The 18,889-nt window shown below is 40.7% G+C and overlaps 1 protein-coding gene across 1 annotated transcript in view; it reads right to left on the bottom strand.

Moving 5' to 3' along the window:
• The window catches only part of col12a1b (collagen, type XII, alpha 1b), a 149,561-nt gene that overhangs the window by 104,475 nt on the left and 26,197 nt on the right, over positions 1–18,889 (bottom strand). Inside the window, 5 exon segments of the mRNA XM_040017990.1 lie at positions 82–231; positions 2,414–2,538; positions 4,111–4,303; positions 5,119–5,385; positions 10,990–11,259. Coding sequence (XP_039873924.1) covers positions 82–231; positions 2,414–2,538; positions 4,111–4,303; positions 5,119–5,385; positions 10,990–11,259 — 1,005 coding nt within the window.

Raw genomic sequence — 18,889 nt, 5'->3', positions numbered from 1 at the left:
AATACCAAGAGACAGTTGTCTGAAGGAAAACATCCCTCCATGTGACTCATGTCGTTATAGTAACAATAGTGAAAGCTTTACCAATCTGGACTCTTTCTGGGCCGATGTCAAACACGCTGACCATGCGACCAATGAAGCTGCGGATGGTTTTGAAGTTAATGCGTCCAATGCTCCAGGAGCCGTCGACCAGCAGCACGATGTCGGCCTTCGCTGTGGTCTTACACTGAGCGTCTGTAGAGACGGTGGTGTTGGGAGAAGAGGAGGTTAGTCAGACACCTGGTACACAACAGATACCCACCACAAGTGTCTGTTTAGTCTTACTGTGCGAGGGAAAAGTGTGAAAGAGTGAGAGGAAATGCATCAGGAGGAGAGAGGAGTAAGCAGTACATCACGAAAACTCTCACAATCACAAGATGCTTAGACAACAGATTTACATTATGTAACACAAATAATTCACACGTTGTGTAACAGCTGTCAGTGCAGAATTAAGAGCTCTCTTCATGGTCTTTTTTTCTCTCTGTGTCTTTCTTCCAGCACAGCAAGACACTCGGGGTGTTTTGTGCTGCTGTAGTCTCAGCAGCGATTAGCCTCTCCCATACTGTGATCTACGAGGCCTCCTGCTCCCTGAAGTTACTGCGCATTCCTGCTCCAGGCACCTGTAGGGGGTGAAAAATGGCCGCTCGTCCATGTTTTTAGGACGACACGCCCAGCAGTTAAAAACAGGGTGCCTGTGTGTGTGATTAAAAAGATGAGAGGAGACGAGCAACTTCATTTTTTAGCAGGCAGCAGAAACAGATGCTTGATGCTCGAATTGGATGCTTGGCCGCGGTCTGTCTGAGTTATACCACCGCCAGTAAACAACGCGCTCATGTCCCGGTGCCGTTTATTAATAAAAACAGATGTCATAAACAGAGGCAGCTTTCATAGGTTTCTAATAAGCTGCAGACAACTGTTGGAATCAGTGTCCCTGAGGAGGAGCAAATGAAAATTCAGCCCAGTGTGTCTGTGTCCTGCCGAAACCTGTAGCAGCTCCGAATTGTTGTTGCTTTTGTGTCTAAGCTTCAGTTGAAGGAACTGTGTGGTGTTACTATAAACAAGATGCTTGAAAGTTTCAGAAAATACAAATAACTATTTCCGGAGTTGAGATTATTTGCATAAAAGATGCTGTTTGTTTCCAAGTAAACAACAGTAACATGAGTCTGAACCTGTATATCTCCACTAAGGCTGAAAGCTTCCCTGCGCAGCATGCATGAGATGAGATCCTTCCAAATTACTTTGAAATGTTTTCTTCAGATTTACATGATGACTCGAAATTGTTCTTGGTTCAATCTGATACATTTTTGTGATGACAAAATCTCCAGTTGTTGCTCCAAGTTGTAATTTCGACTGTAATCCTGCTATTAAACAGGCAACTCGTCCAGAATTGACAGAAAACCTGCCCTTTTATGTTTGCGATGACACACACTTCACCCTCACTTTTTCTCTCACTCTCCTTTGTGGATGCAATTAGCATTGAAGGTTAACGTTTTCATTAGCCAAATCCTGAAAAGATGCTTGGAATCACGTTTTCTCGCTTCAATGTCAGATTTTTCCAGTTTTGTGTAAAGAGCAAAATTTAAAAAGGATTAAATTTAATGGACAGTAAAAAAATAATGTTTCTGCAGCATATTAAGGACGCATTAAAGACCATATGGACCTGTCAAAAACACTGAATTAAAGCCTGCTCTGTTAGAGCTGCAGTTCAGTAAGCAAGGATCTTGGAGTGGCCTGGCGCGTTCCCTGCTCGGTGGGCAGTCGGTCACCGTGTCTGCTTCGCATTACAGCAGGAATTTCTGCTGCGGATCAGCACCTCCTCGGGGTCTGCTGGGAAGCATAACATTTTCCTAGCTGCATACATCCCTCCAGCATCGAACCCTCTGGATCATAAAAAAGTCTAACTGCAAACAGAGATCTTTGAGACACCTTATAAATGGGAAATATCTACTTTTGCATGACTAAAGACACATTTGGTCAGCAGGTCCTGAGCTCAGTAGTTATCTGTGGGAGCTAATGAAGATATATGCTTATGCCAATGCCATTAAAACTCAGTGCTTGCAGCATGTGAGGGGGTCATTTGTGCAGTTCATATATATATTCATGTCAACACCTGATCGCATGTAACTCTGCTCTACATTACACTCCCACTAACAGTAGGGAGGTGAGAAAATGTGAGCCAAGCATCTCTAAATAATTTCAACGAATCGTAATCATCTGTGCAGAGTTTCAGTCCCACAGCGATTTCAATTCCCTCTGATAACATATAAATCAAAGTTTTGGCACTAATCTGAGCGACACTTCAACGTCAGAGATCAGAGAACGTCTGCTCTGCAGGCCTGCTAACGAGCGCAGAGAGAAGTTTGTTGTCGGCTTTTACCAGAAAGAGTGACATGAGGAGATTCGGGTTCATCCTTGAGAGTCGTCTTTTCCTCTCCTGCAAGAGGCAAACTCTCTCCTCCATCAAACATCCCAAACACAGCGACAGAGTACTTTGTTCCTGATCTGAGGATAAAGGGGAAAAGAGACAAACTGCTAAAATCATCAGCAAAAAAAAAAACAAAAAACATCATCAGCTTATAAGCCTATAAGTAGTGAACCCTTTACTAATATTAACTTTTTTTTAACCAAAGACGTGGAACTTTACCAAGTTGTTTCATCTCAGTGGTGAAGCTTTGCTGCTTCGCTCAGTTCTAAGCAATTTTGTACAGCATAAACAATCAGATGACATCATAGCTGGTGGAGGGTGTGCTGAAACCTAAATGTTTGACTGCAGTCAGATTCGCAGCACTGATTCAAGAATAAATGTTAGTTTGAAAGCATAACAAAGCTTTATTTGATTTATTAAGGGTTGAATTCCAAACTAAGATGTAACTTTACCCCTCGAATTTCAAATTAAGAGATTCCCTTTGAAGGGTAACACTGAACACAAACAATGTGTTTGTGTTCAGTGTTACTCAGACAATGCTAATAGCCAGATTTGGGAGGTTTTACCTGCCTGTTGTGATCAGAATATAATCTGAAATTACTGCACACAACGTAGTCTACAAAAGTTTATTTTTGGAAAAGCTTTACAGCTTTTGCTACTGTGCATCAACCTTGTACCATGTATTCAGCTAGCTAAGCTGCTACCTAAACATTAGCACTGTTTATGTGTTTAACAGTCTAAGCACAGAAAAACAGCTTCCCCACATCAAAATTAATGATTTTTGTGTAAACATTTACATTTCTATTAGTCTTTGTGCAATCATGCTGTAATAATTCAATTCCATTTAATTTTATTTATATGACGCCAAATCACAACAACAGTCGCCTCAAGGCGCTTTATATTGTAAGGTAGTAATATAGAAGAATACTGTAAAAAAAGCTCCTGTTCTGTATCCAGGTCCCTACAGCCTTCCAACCCCAATCCGTATTTTCATAGCAAGTTGTTAGAATCAGTATCTAACATGTATCTCTTATCTTTAACCACATTAAATATTTTTTTCACCACAGCAGATGATCTGCCTCCATCTCCAACCCTCTGCATGTTCTCCATAAAACTCGTCTTCCTCTTTTCATCCTTTCATCTCTACCATACAAAGAAATATTCATAAGTTAACAGAAATGCTACTGTCTTCTCTGGGCCTAAGCTCATTTAAAATAGAAAGAAACAAAGAGGAAAACTTTTCTGTGGTCAGACGAATCAGAATTGGAAATCTTTTGGAAAACATGGACACCGTATTCTCCAGACTTAAGAGGAAAGAGAGCATCTGGCATGTTATCGGCATTCAGTCCAAAAACCTGCATTTGAGCAGCTAGAATCCTCTATCAGACAACAATGGGACAACAGTTCTCTCCCAGACATTCAGTAGCGGCTCTCCTCAGTTCGCAGATATTTAACTGCAACTTTCCCTGATACTACTGGGTCAAACTACTTTTCTGGACCAAATCCTATTGTTGACAAGTTATAGAATTTATGAGTTCTGTTATCATAGTGTCCATTTAAGCCTTTTTCTGTTGACTGTCTTCTATATTTGTTGTTTCCTTTTAAATGAAATCCTCTGCGTATGCCATAAAATAACTCTGAAAGCTTACCTGAGTTCCTCTAGAACAACTGTGTTATCGTAGGGGCCAACAAGGAGCTCCTCAAGGTCAATATCATTCCCTGTGGGGTGAAAGGTGACTTTGTAGCCCCTGACTTCCCCCGGTGCTGGATCCCAGGACACTCTGAAACTGGTCCTGGTGGGCTCTGAGGTCAGAAGGTTCCTGGGACTCTTGTACGGTGACACTGAAATAGAAGAAATCAGCAGGAAATTCAGGACAAACTAACCTAGAACTAAACTCGACACAACTCCAACTCTTGGTGAAAGTTTTTAAGGATCAGCCACGCCACATTCATGCCAGTTTCTCATTAGTCCATAATACAATTCCTTGAACCCAGTGTCGACCGTTAGGAAGCCCAGTGTCATGCTGTGTGTTAGTAATGCTAGCGTGTGATTGAGCACGTGTTTATCTGTGATTTTAGTGTTCTCGTGAGGAGGTGCTGCAGCACCTGTGGTGTGAAAAATACTCCTCTTAACAAGTAGTTTAAACTTGAAGTCAGTCCATGAAATTTTTGGTGGGAAAACAGGAAAAAAATCTGCAACTTGGAACAAAGAAACATATTTTTTTCCAAGGCACCGTGACTTGGTGTGAGGTTTCTCTGAAAAATTGTGAATAAATCTTTAAATATACCAGGTTTATCCGCTGCCTGGAAAATACAGACAATTGTCTAGTTAACTTCAGCACTGAGGATTAAACCCTGGAGGCTACACATCCTCACACATCCTTAGAGTGGGCCTCAGATTTACTTTTTCTCATTATGTAAAAGCTCCTTTAAAATTAGAGCAATATAACATGAAAGCTTTCTTACAGGAGTATTTTTTCTTATAAAAAATGACTTTAAATGAGTGACTATGTGCCCATTGCATCCAGCACCTGAGCTAAACTCATCCACCAGCGATCATATTTTTAGACTGAGCACAGGTATAAACGTCTTGGCTAAGATGGACATGTTTCTGCAGTGTGCTGTCTCTCAGAGGGTTGAATTATGGACCAACGTACGTGTCGTTCCTACTCCTTGCCTTGCTTTTCCTTCCCTGCGCTTGTAGATGGGCAGAACGGTGATATTGTATGTGGTCGCGGGCTTCAGATTCTTCATGATGGTAGAAGTGGCCTTTGCAGGGATTTTCTGGACCACTTCTTTGCCTCCATTGTGGGGAACATACTTCAGCCGGTAGTTGAGCAACTTGCCCGGCGCCGGCGTCCACGTGACTCTCATGGTTTTCTCTGTCTCGTCTGACACTCTCAGTCTTTTCCCATCAGCAGAGGCTGAAAACATAGAATGCACTTTTAATACTGCAACAACATAATTCAGTATCGTTAAAGAGAAACTAGTTGTACCAGTTCCCCTTTAAATTGTTCCTGGGGAAACCTAAACAAAGTATATTTGACTTATCCAGGGTTTGTTTTAAAGTAGAAACCTGCAGGGCTGAAAAATGCTCAAATCTGCAGTTCCCCCGATGCCCACTTGGGGCTGGCTCCAAAAACGAGTCAGTCCCCACAGACTCCCATGTTAAAATCTCCAACAGCTGAAATAAACACATTTACAGCCTGCTCCAAAAACAGTTTTGGCCTCTAAAGCTCATTTCTCTCTTTATGACACACGTATGGAAGAAGATTATTTTTTCTTTACTTGCCCCGTTTATATTTTATTGACGTTTAAAGTTGAGCAAAATGGTAAATGGCTCATGGTTATGGTATCACTGCCTTTTGGAACAAATTTAATGCATAATCACAAATAATGTGGCTTATTGTGGCATTAACTGAACTAACAGCCCTTCTACTAAGTCTATGTTTTAGTTTTGTTTAAGTGAAATCCTTGTGTTTCTAGTGTTTTATTCATGCTACTTAGCAATAATTAGTTTAAGTCTATGGACACAGCTTCACTCCACCATCTCCTCTAAACATGGTCCCTTCTGGCTTCATAAAAACTCAGCTGGTAATGCCATTATGTTAAAATCAAGGGTTCAAAATAGATCCTAAAAATTAGTGGGTGACATCAATGTGAGTTTGTCCACCTCGATGTCAATATTTTTAGACTAAGGCCTTTTTATCCAGGAAGTCTCTGCACGGAGCCAGGCTCTGTTTTAAAGGCTGCCAATCACAGCACACACACTGAAAAGGCAATCCCATATGATGTTTTTAATTAATTATTTCATTTGATTTGTCATGCACCTTAGTTATTTCTGCTTTCTCCTTACTTTATGTTCCTACTATTATCTTTCCCAGTGTTCATTCCTCGCCTCTTGTGTGTGATCTTTGACCTCTGCTGTTGCCAAACTGCTTGTAAGTCTGTGTGCTTTCTTTATTTTTGGAACGCTGGATAGTTTCTGCTCTTTGTCTTACTGCCTGTCCTCAGTCTGCACCAGCTGCTCCTCGGTGTCCGACCTCTGTTCTATTTACTAAAACCCGGATTCAGGATTTTTACCTGCTAGAGATTTTGTCCTGTTAAAATTGAATTTAATAGAATCTGATAAAATGAAATTTACTTGATTGGTGTACATTCACTTTATACCAAGCATATTTTCCATAATGATTAATTATTAAATTAACCTATGATTTTATACATTTTACTCACAATTATTGGGTGAAGGATCATTGTTTGAGTCTGTATAGCTAAAATTGTGATCTCAGCTGGACTTCCCACCAGGCTTGAACCAAGACCCAACTTTATATAGATAATAATGCACAGACACTCCAGCGGAGTGCAAAAACCGGACGTGAGAAGCATAGGTTCACTTTCAGCCTAAAGCTCTTTTCATGTAATGTACTTTTTGCCACATTTCATGTCCTTCAAAAACACTCAGCATTGCTGCCATAAAGCTCACTCAATATTTCTTTATCTGAACCATTCCAGCAATCATCTCTTCTTTCGGCCACGTGAGGTATCCCTCTGTATTCCCTCAGTCGTCGTTAGCATTCATAACTGCGGGCCTAAATGTTGAGTAATACCATCAGCTACCTGCCAGATGTAATTGGCTGTAAATTAGGCTTTCACCCAGAAGTGATCGGTTGGGAGGAAATGGTAACCACATTTTCCTTTTTGCTCCGAAACAACAGAGAAGCCCTGTGAATTAAAATTAAGTCATTCTGACAATACTGCGAGCGATTACAAAAACTCTGTGAGGAAATAATATGTATATTTAATGATCCCGGGGAAAGTTTTTCAAACTACTTGATTTCACTCTGGAGGATTTTTATAGGTGGAAAAAAATACTGAATCCAACTTCTCCGTGTGTTGATGGATTTAAACAAATCTAAAGCAGGAGATTCAAATTTCCTGCTGGAAAGATGCAGAGGGAGAGCATGAAGTAAGATGCGATAGTTTATCTGTGCCTTCTTTGTTTCGGGTGGCCCGTGTGTGTGTGTGTGTTTAATTTCCCATGTGTGCAAATGAAATGAGGGACGCGTTGACATTTTTAGAGAGTGCCTCAACTCGGACACAATAAGTGAGCGTGCAGTTCACAGGACACCCACGCTGTAGTCGTGTTATTGCTGAGAACGCAGCACAAGCAGCTTCGCTTTAAATCTCGGCCTAAAAATAATCTACACTGAAAATTTTAATTTCAATTTGGACGGCTTTCACCAACCAGGAACCAGAAACCCGTTGGAGAGTGGCAACTGTATGATTATGTAAGAAATAGATTTTTTTTTCCTGACAAAAGGAAGCATTGAATCTGTTTTGGCTCACGTTCACTTGCAATCAGAACAGCGAGTTTCAGCCAAATGTCTGAAAATAGTGAGGACGTCCTTGACTTCCCCTCTGAGGGTTAAAAACACGGGTTCGTGGCCTGAACGCTGCCTTTTAAACATCTGGACTGATGCTAACCAGATGATCTCAGAGTAACTAATCACTGTGATCTCAAGCAAGGCACTTTAACCCCCAAATAAAGATTATTTATTCATTCAAAGACAGGAGGATACACAGGTAAGGGTAAATTTCAGGTGATAAGAACTGATCTCAAAATCAGATCTGCTTCTGCCAGAGAGAAGAAAAGTTTCTGGAGTCCTTTTTAAAAATGTATAAATTGTTAAACACGACTGATATCCCCAAGCAGCCCTTATGTTGCGCAAAGATGACTTTTTTGGCACCAAATAAAACATGAACTACATCTGAAGTAACTCATTACTCACCTTATTATACAGACTACCCTAAATAGTGAGTGTGCCATTGTAGTCTTCACCCTATATATGTTTAGAGCTTAGCTTTACTCTAAACAGTTTACTTAAAGTATCCCACAACGTACTAGGAAAAGTAATGAAGTCCAGCTGATGGTCACTGCCCAAGAGGCAGACACACTGTGATGTGCCAAAAGCTGCTGATCTTGTTTACCATGACCTTTATGGTAATTTCATAACTTATTAAATCAAGTCATTTAATCTTGAAGTCTATTCAAACATTTGATAAGTCTGGCTGCTTTTGTTGCACAAAATGAGTTTTACAGGGAAAACAATGGTCTGAAGCGTTTTCCCAGTGTTTCCCAGCTCCGTATTTGTTTAGTGTGACATGGGTTAGGGTGAGGTGTTAGGGTGGACTCAACATGAAAACACTTGGAGGGTTAATGTGTGTTAACAGAATATTGGACTGGGGAACTTGGGCCCAAAGATGCTCCAACCCAGAAAGAAGACACATTACAAGCTGCACTAATGATCTTTTCTTTTCATCACTCTGCTGCCAGATTTTGTGAGTATGTGCCGCTGACAAACAGACAGCTCCAGGGAAAAAAGCTGACCCCCAAAAAATGCCTTTTGTATGTTTGCGGCTTGTAACAGAAGGGCCAAATATTTACTTGTGCGACTGCGGGAAGTGAAGCTGCAATCATCAAGACTAGGGATGGGTATCGTTTAGGTTTTATCCGATACCGGTGCCAAACCGGTACTTTTGAAACGATGCCGGTGCTTAAACGGTGCTCGAACCGGTGCTTAAAGAATGGAGAACACAAAATTGGTCCAAAAACCTCTCATGTTCAGCTGTTTTTTTGTAAAAAGATAACAATGTTAGCCTTTTCTGGAGCTATGGGGCATATATGGTATCACTCTTGGCTGGAAGCAGTGCTTAAACAATGGAAAAAACACAAACTTTGTCTAAAAACCTCTCATGTTTAACTGTTTTCCACTTTTTCTTTGGTCATTTTAGCCTTTTTGGCCAGGGTGAAGGGAGTATCTGCCATCAAACAAGAAGACAGCCGCATGTAGCTATGATGATGTTTGCTAGTTCACCTTACATGCATTAATGTAATAACGTGGTTAGCCTACTCAACGTAAATTACACACGAACAACATTAAGCTACTCGCCCAGAGAAGAACGGCTGCTGCTGCCATCATCATCCGTCATCATTTCTGCTACACTGGCAGGGCTAGGGGCCAGGACTCTACTCTTCGGGTTTTTGGGGGATGTTGCTAACTCCGGGTCTGATAATAGGCAACCCACCCGCAGTAGATGTGCTCGGTGTGAGGTCTCGCAGCAAGCTATCAAATACGGCGCATTTCTCGGCTTTTAAAAAAAAATGCTATGCCTCACCAGGTGTTTCATCGGATTTGAGGTGTTACCTCCTTTGCACAGTATCAGCTTAAAGCACTTGTTGCAGGCTGCTGAGTTTGCATATTTTGCTGTGAAGTACAGCCAGACTTTTGACCGCTTCGCCTTAGGCATTTTTAATCTGTAGCTTTGCTCTAAAAGAACGTACGTACCTGGACCCGCCTACTATCCTCGGAAACGTAAAATGATTGGCTAGAATCTAAAGTGTATCACAGCTCAGGAAAAAAAAAAAGCACCGAAATGTGCGCTGCTTTTCGGTCTGGTTACTACCGTTTATGACAGAACCGGTGCCATCATGGCACCGGATACCGGTACCCATCCCTAATCAAGACATAAAGCTCATGTGCCAGTAACTGCAGTTCCTCTAATGTCCACTTGAGGCTACCGCAAAGTTACCTTTGTTCTGTATGGGTTATTTCCTTCTTTAGAGCAGATGTGTAAGCTGTGAGTTTGGAAACTGTCAAGGCTTTTATAGTATAGTTATAAGTTAAGGAGTCAAAATTCAAAGAAACTAGAATCCAACAGGTGGTCTCACTTTGCTGCATCCACCTTTTATGTACATAATATGCTCAAGTCCCACCTCCAGCCCCAAGTGGGCCAACACCCCCCTCGCAACTAAAATTAAAGGTTTAATTATCACCAAGATTTGCTTTTGTTAGTTTTTCTGAGAAGCTGTAACTGACGACATGTTCATTGGCACCGGAGATGTCAGTGGAGTTAAGCTAATCATCCGGCTGTTTTCCTTCCAGAATCACATACACCAGTGTCAAATGGAAATAAGAGAATCTATTGACTCTTATATAAAGTGCTGTTTCACAGAGATGGTTGGGACGGTATGATATGCGCTGTCCTAAAGCTTTTCGTGGTCTTCTCTGAGTGGGACACTTTTAAATCACACTCTGTTCGCTACCTAATGTCAGATGTCAGACCATCTTGGCGTCAGTAGAAAGGGCACTGCTGACTGTAGGTCCCACCTTCCTATTAAAAGTTGGGTAACACCATGATGTTCAAGCAAGGCCAAAGCACTTACGTCCAGCACTCTATCAAGACTTATTCCACCATGACAAGTGAGACCACATGGGAAGGTTTGCTTTCTCTTTGCTAACGGTTGGTCCAATCTGTGATCTGGTTTTTGTTTTGAGAGTCAGATCAAATAGAAACATATGTTTGCTCACGGTTAACATTTATTTTGTCTGTTCTTTCATAAATACTTCCTGTAACTGTCATTGATTATATATGAATTTCTTTATTTTTTCAGCTTTCATCCTTTGGTGCATGCATGCATTTTCTCTTACTGCTAAAGATGAAAGACTGAAGAGTTTATTAAGTCTTACCATCTGTGATTTCTGATCCCGTGAGTGGCTCGCTCTCTTTGTGGCGGTAGGCAGCGACCACAGAGACTTGGTAAAGTGTCTCTGGAGTCAGACCTTCCAGCACGGTGCTGGTTTCATCTCCTGGCACCGTTTTTTCTTGGATCTCCTGGGAAAACATCGACTTCCACTGAACACGATACGTATTCACATTCCCAGGCGCCGCTGTCCAAGACGCCACGAAGCTGGTGTCAGTTACATCGCTGGTGACCAGGTTTTTAGGAGGACCCCCCTCTGGAAGTAACAGTTAAGCAGAGAATTAATCAAAGGAACGTGACACAATAACTTATACTGTGTATAAAATATAAATGGCGATGTAATGTTGATTCCACAGTTTTAGTTTTTGACACCATAGCAGTTAAATTTCCTCTCAAATCACAGCAGATGTTTTCAGACTTGACTGTGAGCATTTTTTATACTGTACAGTCACATTGGCAGACATGTTTTAATGTTCTTTCCAGTATTTGTGACTTCTTTTATTTAAAACCATCCTCCCTTTTAAACAAAGGGACCATAATGGACGTGCTGCCAGATCTAATTATTTTTCAAAATGGAAACTATTAAAAGGCAATCGAGTGGACCGATCACCACAGCCATAAAGGCCTGAGAGGACGGCATAAACATATGTGAAGAGCTGTCCGGTGCTTTTTGTTCATATTTTGGGGATATTTTGAGATTTTTCAGCATCATTAGTGAGTGCAGAGCATTGGATAGGGGAAAGAAGAAAGACATAAAACATGTCGGGAACCGCATGAACTCAAAGTGTCCAAGCACCAACAGGAAATCTCTTTAATGTAGTTCACTGGATGTCTTTGCATCATCAAATCATCACTATAGTCCTCCTTTTATTGGAAGATCTTCTGCTGGACGCTTTGATATCTCACTTTTTTCAGCTTTTTGCTGGCTACTCTAGAGTTAATGGTTCGTGAATGTCTCTCTTGTGGGTTTTATGAACCTTTAGAACAATTTATCAAACAGAAAAGTCCTTTTTCACTCCATATTTTGCCTTGTTCCCATGTGTAACATATGTTATTAATATTTCTAGCCCTCTCCGACTGGATTAGATTTCTATTAATTATTACGTATTGGATATAAATCAATTATATTATATTTTTGGAAGCCTTTAAACATCAGATCCAGATGAAAATCAACCCTTCTGATTAACGCTGGCACATTCACAGTTCCTTTTCCTCTGTTGATCATTGACCACTGTTTATGTCCTGAAGGTGAGTTCAATATGATTTTTAGCAATACAGTTAATCAACCAATAAAGGGAAATTTTCCAGTAATTAAAGCTGTCCAAATGCTGTTTTGCTAATTGTGGAACTGTGGAACATTACAAGCATAGTTTTAATTACTGGATACCTGGAGATTTGTTGTGGATACTCATCTGTATCTGAATGGACTAACTTGAATTTTAGTCATAATTTTTTTTTTTAATCGCCTATTTCCAGACACGTGGGGTTTAAAATAATACTGCAACCTGAACTACAGCACATTTTCTTTTTCACAAATATTTACATGCAACTGCAATAAATGTAAGAGTCCTTAACCAAAGTGCTGGTTCATTATAGTGAAGGGAACATGGCAGCAATGTTACAAATCAGGTTCTGGGGGCCAACATTGGAGCTCGAGATGCACAGGAATAAGATTTGTCTTGTTACTGGGATTTCTTCGTAAACTTCGTTTGTGGTCTTTTCGTGCAAATTTGTCAGAGATAACAAAACAGTTTCAGGATTTTTCCAGATTTTTGTTCTTGGACTCTCCTGGAGGGGCTTTGCGTCAGTCACATTTCAAAGTTAACCTTAATTATCTGTCAAAATGTTCTAGCCCCTCCCCCACTAAGCCCCATTTTTCTTTACTGGCTGCCCTTCACAAACAGAAGGTTTGAACAGCAAATGGGTGTGGCTTATTGCCAGACACCAAGTGCTTCTGTGCTTCTGATTGTTGGGGATATCTCTGTGTTATTGTAGGTCTTTACATTACATTATAAAGGACCTTGAGGCAACTTTTGCTGTGATGTTGCACTATACAAATAAAACTGTCCTTCTTCCCCACTCCCCCTGCTGACCTATGCATACCTGGGCCCATGCATGCTTTCGTCTCAGCTCGACTCTCTCACACCCTCTCTGTTTTACACTAATTTGCTCATGAAAAGCACTCTTGCACAGTGCAGTAAGGTTCATTGTTTTATAGGATTTCCAAAGAGGCAGCAGTCCCTGAGGAAACGTTGGATTCCATGTGTGGGCGAGGTCAGCAATCAGAATATTTGCGTACCATGTCTGAGTTTGACTGACGAGCACCTCTTCAACAAACCCAGGGCAAGGCATAGACTGATCCCACCAGTTAAACAAACTGAACTTTGGGGATCAAATATGCTGTGGCATAAACTCAGTGCTGGTAGAAGTGACATGGACTGTAAAACTGGTTCATGTTAAAGTTTTCAGATGATTTAGGACCTTAACTCAACTTCCTGACAGCTTCAGTCACACACAATATACAGACGGATATACACAAACCCCAAAAATCTACTTTGTGTTGCCTCTCACTGTTGGGTTGCCTGACTCGTGTTGCCTCTTGCTGACATACAATCTCCTCTTCTTCCATCATTCACAAATATTTCCAGCAATCTGCTGTGTCTGGATAGGAAAGTGAAAGAGGGAGGGCCAATATTAAATTATAGCTCTTCGTCTGTGGCGATGAAGTTTCCACAACAGGATAATTATCACCAAATATTAAATCCAGCTATATAATCAGCGCAATGAGCGTGAAATAAATCACATTCAAGCTTTTTTGCCAGTCGATACAGATCTTTGGAGAGAAGGGAGGGGGAAAAAAGGAAAACTCCCTGCTCAACAAATATTTATGCAAACTCAAAATAATTAGAAAACATGAGAAATAACTCAAATTAAAAGGGAGCCTGGATGTTATTGAGAGCCAAAATGATGGCGGAAATATAATTTTTATCGTCTTTTTAAATGTGCAAAACATGTGGCCAAACAGAAAGACAAGCTCTATTAGTGAATTAAGTCGCTAACAAGTTCTCAGGCATGTCAGGACAAACAATTTACCAAGATTGAACCAGCAGATTGTTCTGTGCTCACAGCAGCATGGGAAAGATGTACAAGGTACAGATGACCCAAATTAAGGCTTTTATTTTGACAGTCTGCATCTTATTTCAATCAATTTTTTTTTCTGAGAAGAAAAAGGTTCTTCTGTCACTACAAAGCTTAATTTTCAATCCTCTGTGTTTTGAAGGTTCACTTTTGGAGAATCTTCAAGAATGTGAAATGTGCCGATGGAATTCAGGAAAAACTGTCAAGCGTGTACTTCTTAGTTTATTTTTAACTGTCACTGGTGCTCAGCTTCAGTCACCCCATTTTCACTGCACTGCACCTCTGCCATCAGCAGGAAGCTACCAATGCTGCCATTTGTTTTATCTTCCCGGAGGAGCTCTGGCTCAAAAAATTGGAAAATAACAGCCGTCACATGGAGTGTGGAATATCTGGACATTCTCAGACATCTTTTTCCACAGTCCATCAAAGTAAATCGGAATAAAACCACAGAAATTAAAGACAGTATTGCTGATTTCTACCACTGTCTATCTATAAACTATCTACAAATCAAAGTCAAGCTGCTTTCAGCTTTTTCCAGGGAAGTTCAGAGTTTGGGGCTAGTTTGGCTAGCACCTTCGTCACTCATAGCGTGAACAGAAATAGCACCTGAAGGCCATGTGACTGAGGCGGGTCTGAGGTCCTCTCAGGTCTGGCCTCTTTGTGCTGTGTCTGGGACTCTCTGCAGTCACAGTGGAAAGTCTCTGGGATCGCTGCCTTGTATAAAGTTGGCTATTTGACATGTTCCACTGCAAAGTGTGCAGAGTCACTGCAGTTTCATCAGGGCAGCCTAGGTGGAGATAAAAACTTCACTCTGGTGGTGTTGCTGGTGCTGCTTCATATCACGAGAAAAAGTCTGTCTAGCTCACTGAATAAGAGAGGAACTGCCCTGAAATTGAGTTTCCACTCCGCGTGACTGGGTTCACATTAAAGGGCCCATGCTGTCACATGGCGTGTACATAAAGCTGATTCAAAACACCACAAAGAGAGTAACTGACAGGGGGGGTCATATTTCTCCAATATTAGTTTTCTTTATTGGCTCTCTGTTAAATCCTGGATCTAATTTAATTTGCTATTTATTGATTTCCCCCTTTTCAAAATTAATTTATCTGTATGTTTATTTATTGTCACGGTAGTTTGTCTGGGAACTAGTGTGTTTTTGATTAGTTATATATTTGGATTTGTTGGTTTTTATGGTTTTGATTCTCATTATTGTTTTCTGCTTATGTTACATTCTTAGTTATAGTCCTTGGGTTTCTGTTACCTTCCCTTCCCATGCTCCACATCTCATGTTTAGTTACTTTTGTCTGTTATACTTTGACAGTCTCCTGTGTCCTGTGTTTTCAGTCTTGCTTCCTCCCCGTCTTGTTATGTCAGATTAGTCCCAGCTGTGGCTCCCTCCTGTTTCTCATCCCCTTGTTACCCCCTGGTGTATTTAAGCCCTGTGTTTTCCTATGGCTGTTGCTGTTTACCCTGTGTGCTGTGCATGTTTTGCTGAGCTCCTTGGTACCCAGGTTACCTCTGAGTTTTTTTTCTTAGCTTCTAGTTTTTAGGTTTTCTTTTCCCTTCCTGTTTGTATTATATGGGTTTGTTGGCACAGCATTAAAGCTGCCTTCCTGAGTTCACGCCTTAGCTTCTCGTGAGTGCTGCATTTGGGTCCTTCATCCTGTCTGCCACACTCTCACACGTGACATTTATGTCTTTATTTTTGGCTGTGTCAGTCTCCTGTACAACAAGTCTAATAGAATCTGATAAAACAGGAAAATAAGTCAGAACCCAAATCATCATTAACATTCAATTACAGTTAAAATACTTAAATGCTTAAAAATGAATGCATCTGTTTTTGTAGGTCCTTCTAATATAGATTATCTAGCACTATTTTATTTAATATTTATTTTATTTGTATATTTTTAGTTTAATATTACCAGATCTCTTTTCTATCTGTGCCAGACACTTTCATTTTACTTACAGGCAGTTTAAAATTTTGTATTTATTTCTTTGCCTTTGTCTTTTTGATTTCTATCAAGTTGATACTTGCTGCATATTTTTTTCTAATTACTATCAGCTGGTCATTCATCTATGAAGGACTTTGAACTGCACTAATCTGCATGAAATGTGCTATCCAAATAAAGTTTAACTGATCAACTGATTAATTTTAACGTCTGGAAACTTTGTTCACAGCCAGTGTGACCACAGCAAACCACAGCAGGTTTTTTTCCCCCCTTTTTAAACTTTATCACCTCAATTTCTTTAGCTAAAGATGTTTGTTCCCTCTTTTATAGCAATTGTCAGCCAAACTCACTGAAAAAGAACACGCTGGTAGACTAGACCAGAACTTAATCTCACCTGAGGAGCAAAAGCTGCAAAGAAACAAGTCCCCTGCTGAAAGCTGAGGTCATTTTCACAGGTTACGACACATTTAGTGTCCCAAGCTGATGCAAATGCCAAAGAAAAGAACTTATTACGAGAATTAAACCTCTATATATGTATTTTTAGATCTTATGAGGCTGAAATTTAGAGGTTTATGGAAGTCCAAGTTGTGAAAATATAAAAGATCATCCTTAAAAGTCATTAACATAAAAGCAGAAAACAAAAACTGTCTGGAAAATCTCTTTAAATACACCTCATCATCCCCATTCTTGCAGCTTTTACTGACATTTGTTTTTACTAGTTTGGAGCTTTTTTTTCAGTGCTCTGTGGAAACCATTCAAATTGAATTATATAACTCTGGATATGCACAGTCATCAATCTGACAAAAAAGCGACATGTTCACTTCATATTAAAAAACATTTTCCATCCCACAGCAGCATCACACTCCCCCAGTTCCACAATCAGGAAGTCCTGGTCAATGTCAGCGTGCTGGAGTTCTTCCAAATGCAGGAGTGAAGCAGAAAGCAGCTGCAGCTCCTTTTAAATATCAGCTGTGGACAGGCTTATGTCACACAGCTGAGCGAGATGGGCCACACTTACGCAAACGTCTTTAGACTTTATCCCGAGATCTGCTGTGTGAGTGTTTGAACAAGTTCGAAACAATGAAAACAAAGCCTCTGTTCAGCATTCACACAGTAGGCAGTAGTTTGGTTTGATGGATCACAGAAAACATTGTGCTGAATCTGGCTTGGAGACGAGTTTTCCATTTTAGCATCCATAAACGTAAATCTCCAGTGCAGAAAACAAGGTCCTGATGAAATCTAACATGGGCTCTAACTGTACAGTTATAGTTTTAACGTGGCTTTAATGTGGGTAAAGGCTCACTGCTGATCTGAGAATATTAAGCCTACACGTGCACAGGACGCAAAGGTAATGATCGCCCTCCTGCCAGCTGCTGATGTGGGCTACAACCGGGAGAGTCTGGAGCATTACCGCTACAGTTACTGACAGTTTTCTGAACAAACTAAAGTTCACTCTGTGTCTTTAAGCTTTCACACATGAAAAACACAACCTCAGCTTCAGGCCCAATAACATGAGAGAAGTCAGCTGTGAGCTTTGAGCACCATAAACAGCTAAAGGAGTGCTGAGCACTGGCAGCAGATATGAGCAAATATCACTTGTACCAGTTGGAAAAAGTTGTTTTTATTAGCTCACTAGGTAACAGTGTTTATGCCCTGGTTGTGGTGAAATCAACCGCTGAAGCACCAGCCACCCAAGCCTAGAGATATGTCGGTGACCACCTGGTAAACACCCCCTGCAGGGGACATATATATGTTTGCAGATAAGTCAACATCTCCCACCTGAATTACAGATGACTGGAACTGAACAACGCAATCACAGGGAGGATATTCCAATAACCACTCGCTAAACCAGGAAGGGAATATAACCTCCAGCTGCAGGTGGCACAGGGGGTAACTAGGCCTGTGTGACTGAGGCCTAAAATAAGGAAACGTGGTAACAAAGAGGCAGAGATGCTGGCCACACAGTGAACTTACACTAATGTCTAAACAGTTAGTGCGCACAGCACTACATCCTCAAAGAGACACAATCTTCCTTTTTATGCACAATTAGCACCTGACCTGTTTTACTGATGGCGAACGGGCTAAAAATGGTTGAGTGATGCACACATTTTGATGATTTTTTTCTAATTTATAGCTCAAGTGGATAAGTACATAGCTTTTAAATGGAGTCTATGGTTGTATTGGAAGATATCTGGGGTTTAAAGTACTGAAATAAGAACAAATAAATAGAGGATTTGTGCTGATATACTTTCTATACAAAGAAAATAACCAAAGTCATGCATCGCTTAGAAAGAAGAAATGTTTTTACCTCATAGTCCAGCAGACCAAGACCTTGGCTGTGTTCCTAACTGAGTGAAATAATACGAGCTTTGTCAGGATGATTTAAAGTTCAGCTTATCTTGTTAAATAGCTGTGAGTTCAAAATAAATGTAATCATTATTTCTGAATCAAGCAGCGCTGTATCACATTATTAAAAATCTCAGTTGGACTCTGTGAGCGCTGAACTCTCCTTTACAATTTACGTCTTAACTTGACCTCGTGACTTTTTCCATCATGGTCTAGGAAATATGTTTAGGAAAAGATATCATAGGGAATTTTTGGACTCTACATCACACTGTGCCAGTATGCACCCAACAACCTGAAGCATCGGAAAAAAGGCATGGCACAGCAACTGGGGAGGCATCTGGAGCCTTTGGACAACACTATTAAATTCCAGGCAAGCCCTCACAAGGTGCAGAGAAAGAAAGAGAGAGAGCAACAGCGCGAGAATAACACGCAAGGTTGAGAAGGAGAGAGACA

Source organism: Simochromis diagramma, unplaced genomic scaffold, assembly GCF_900408965.1.
Source record: "Simochromis diagramma unplaced genomic scaffold, fSimDia1.1 OVJJ01000802.1, whole genome shotgun sequence".
NCBI lineage: Eukaryota > Metazoa > Chordata > Actinopteri > Cichliformes > Cichlidae > Simochromis > Simochromis diagramma.
Note: the sequence above shows the minus strand (reverse complement) of the source record. Positions and strands in the feature narration are given on the sequence as shown.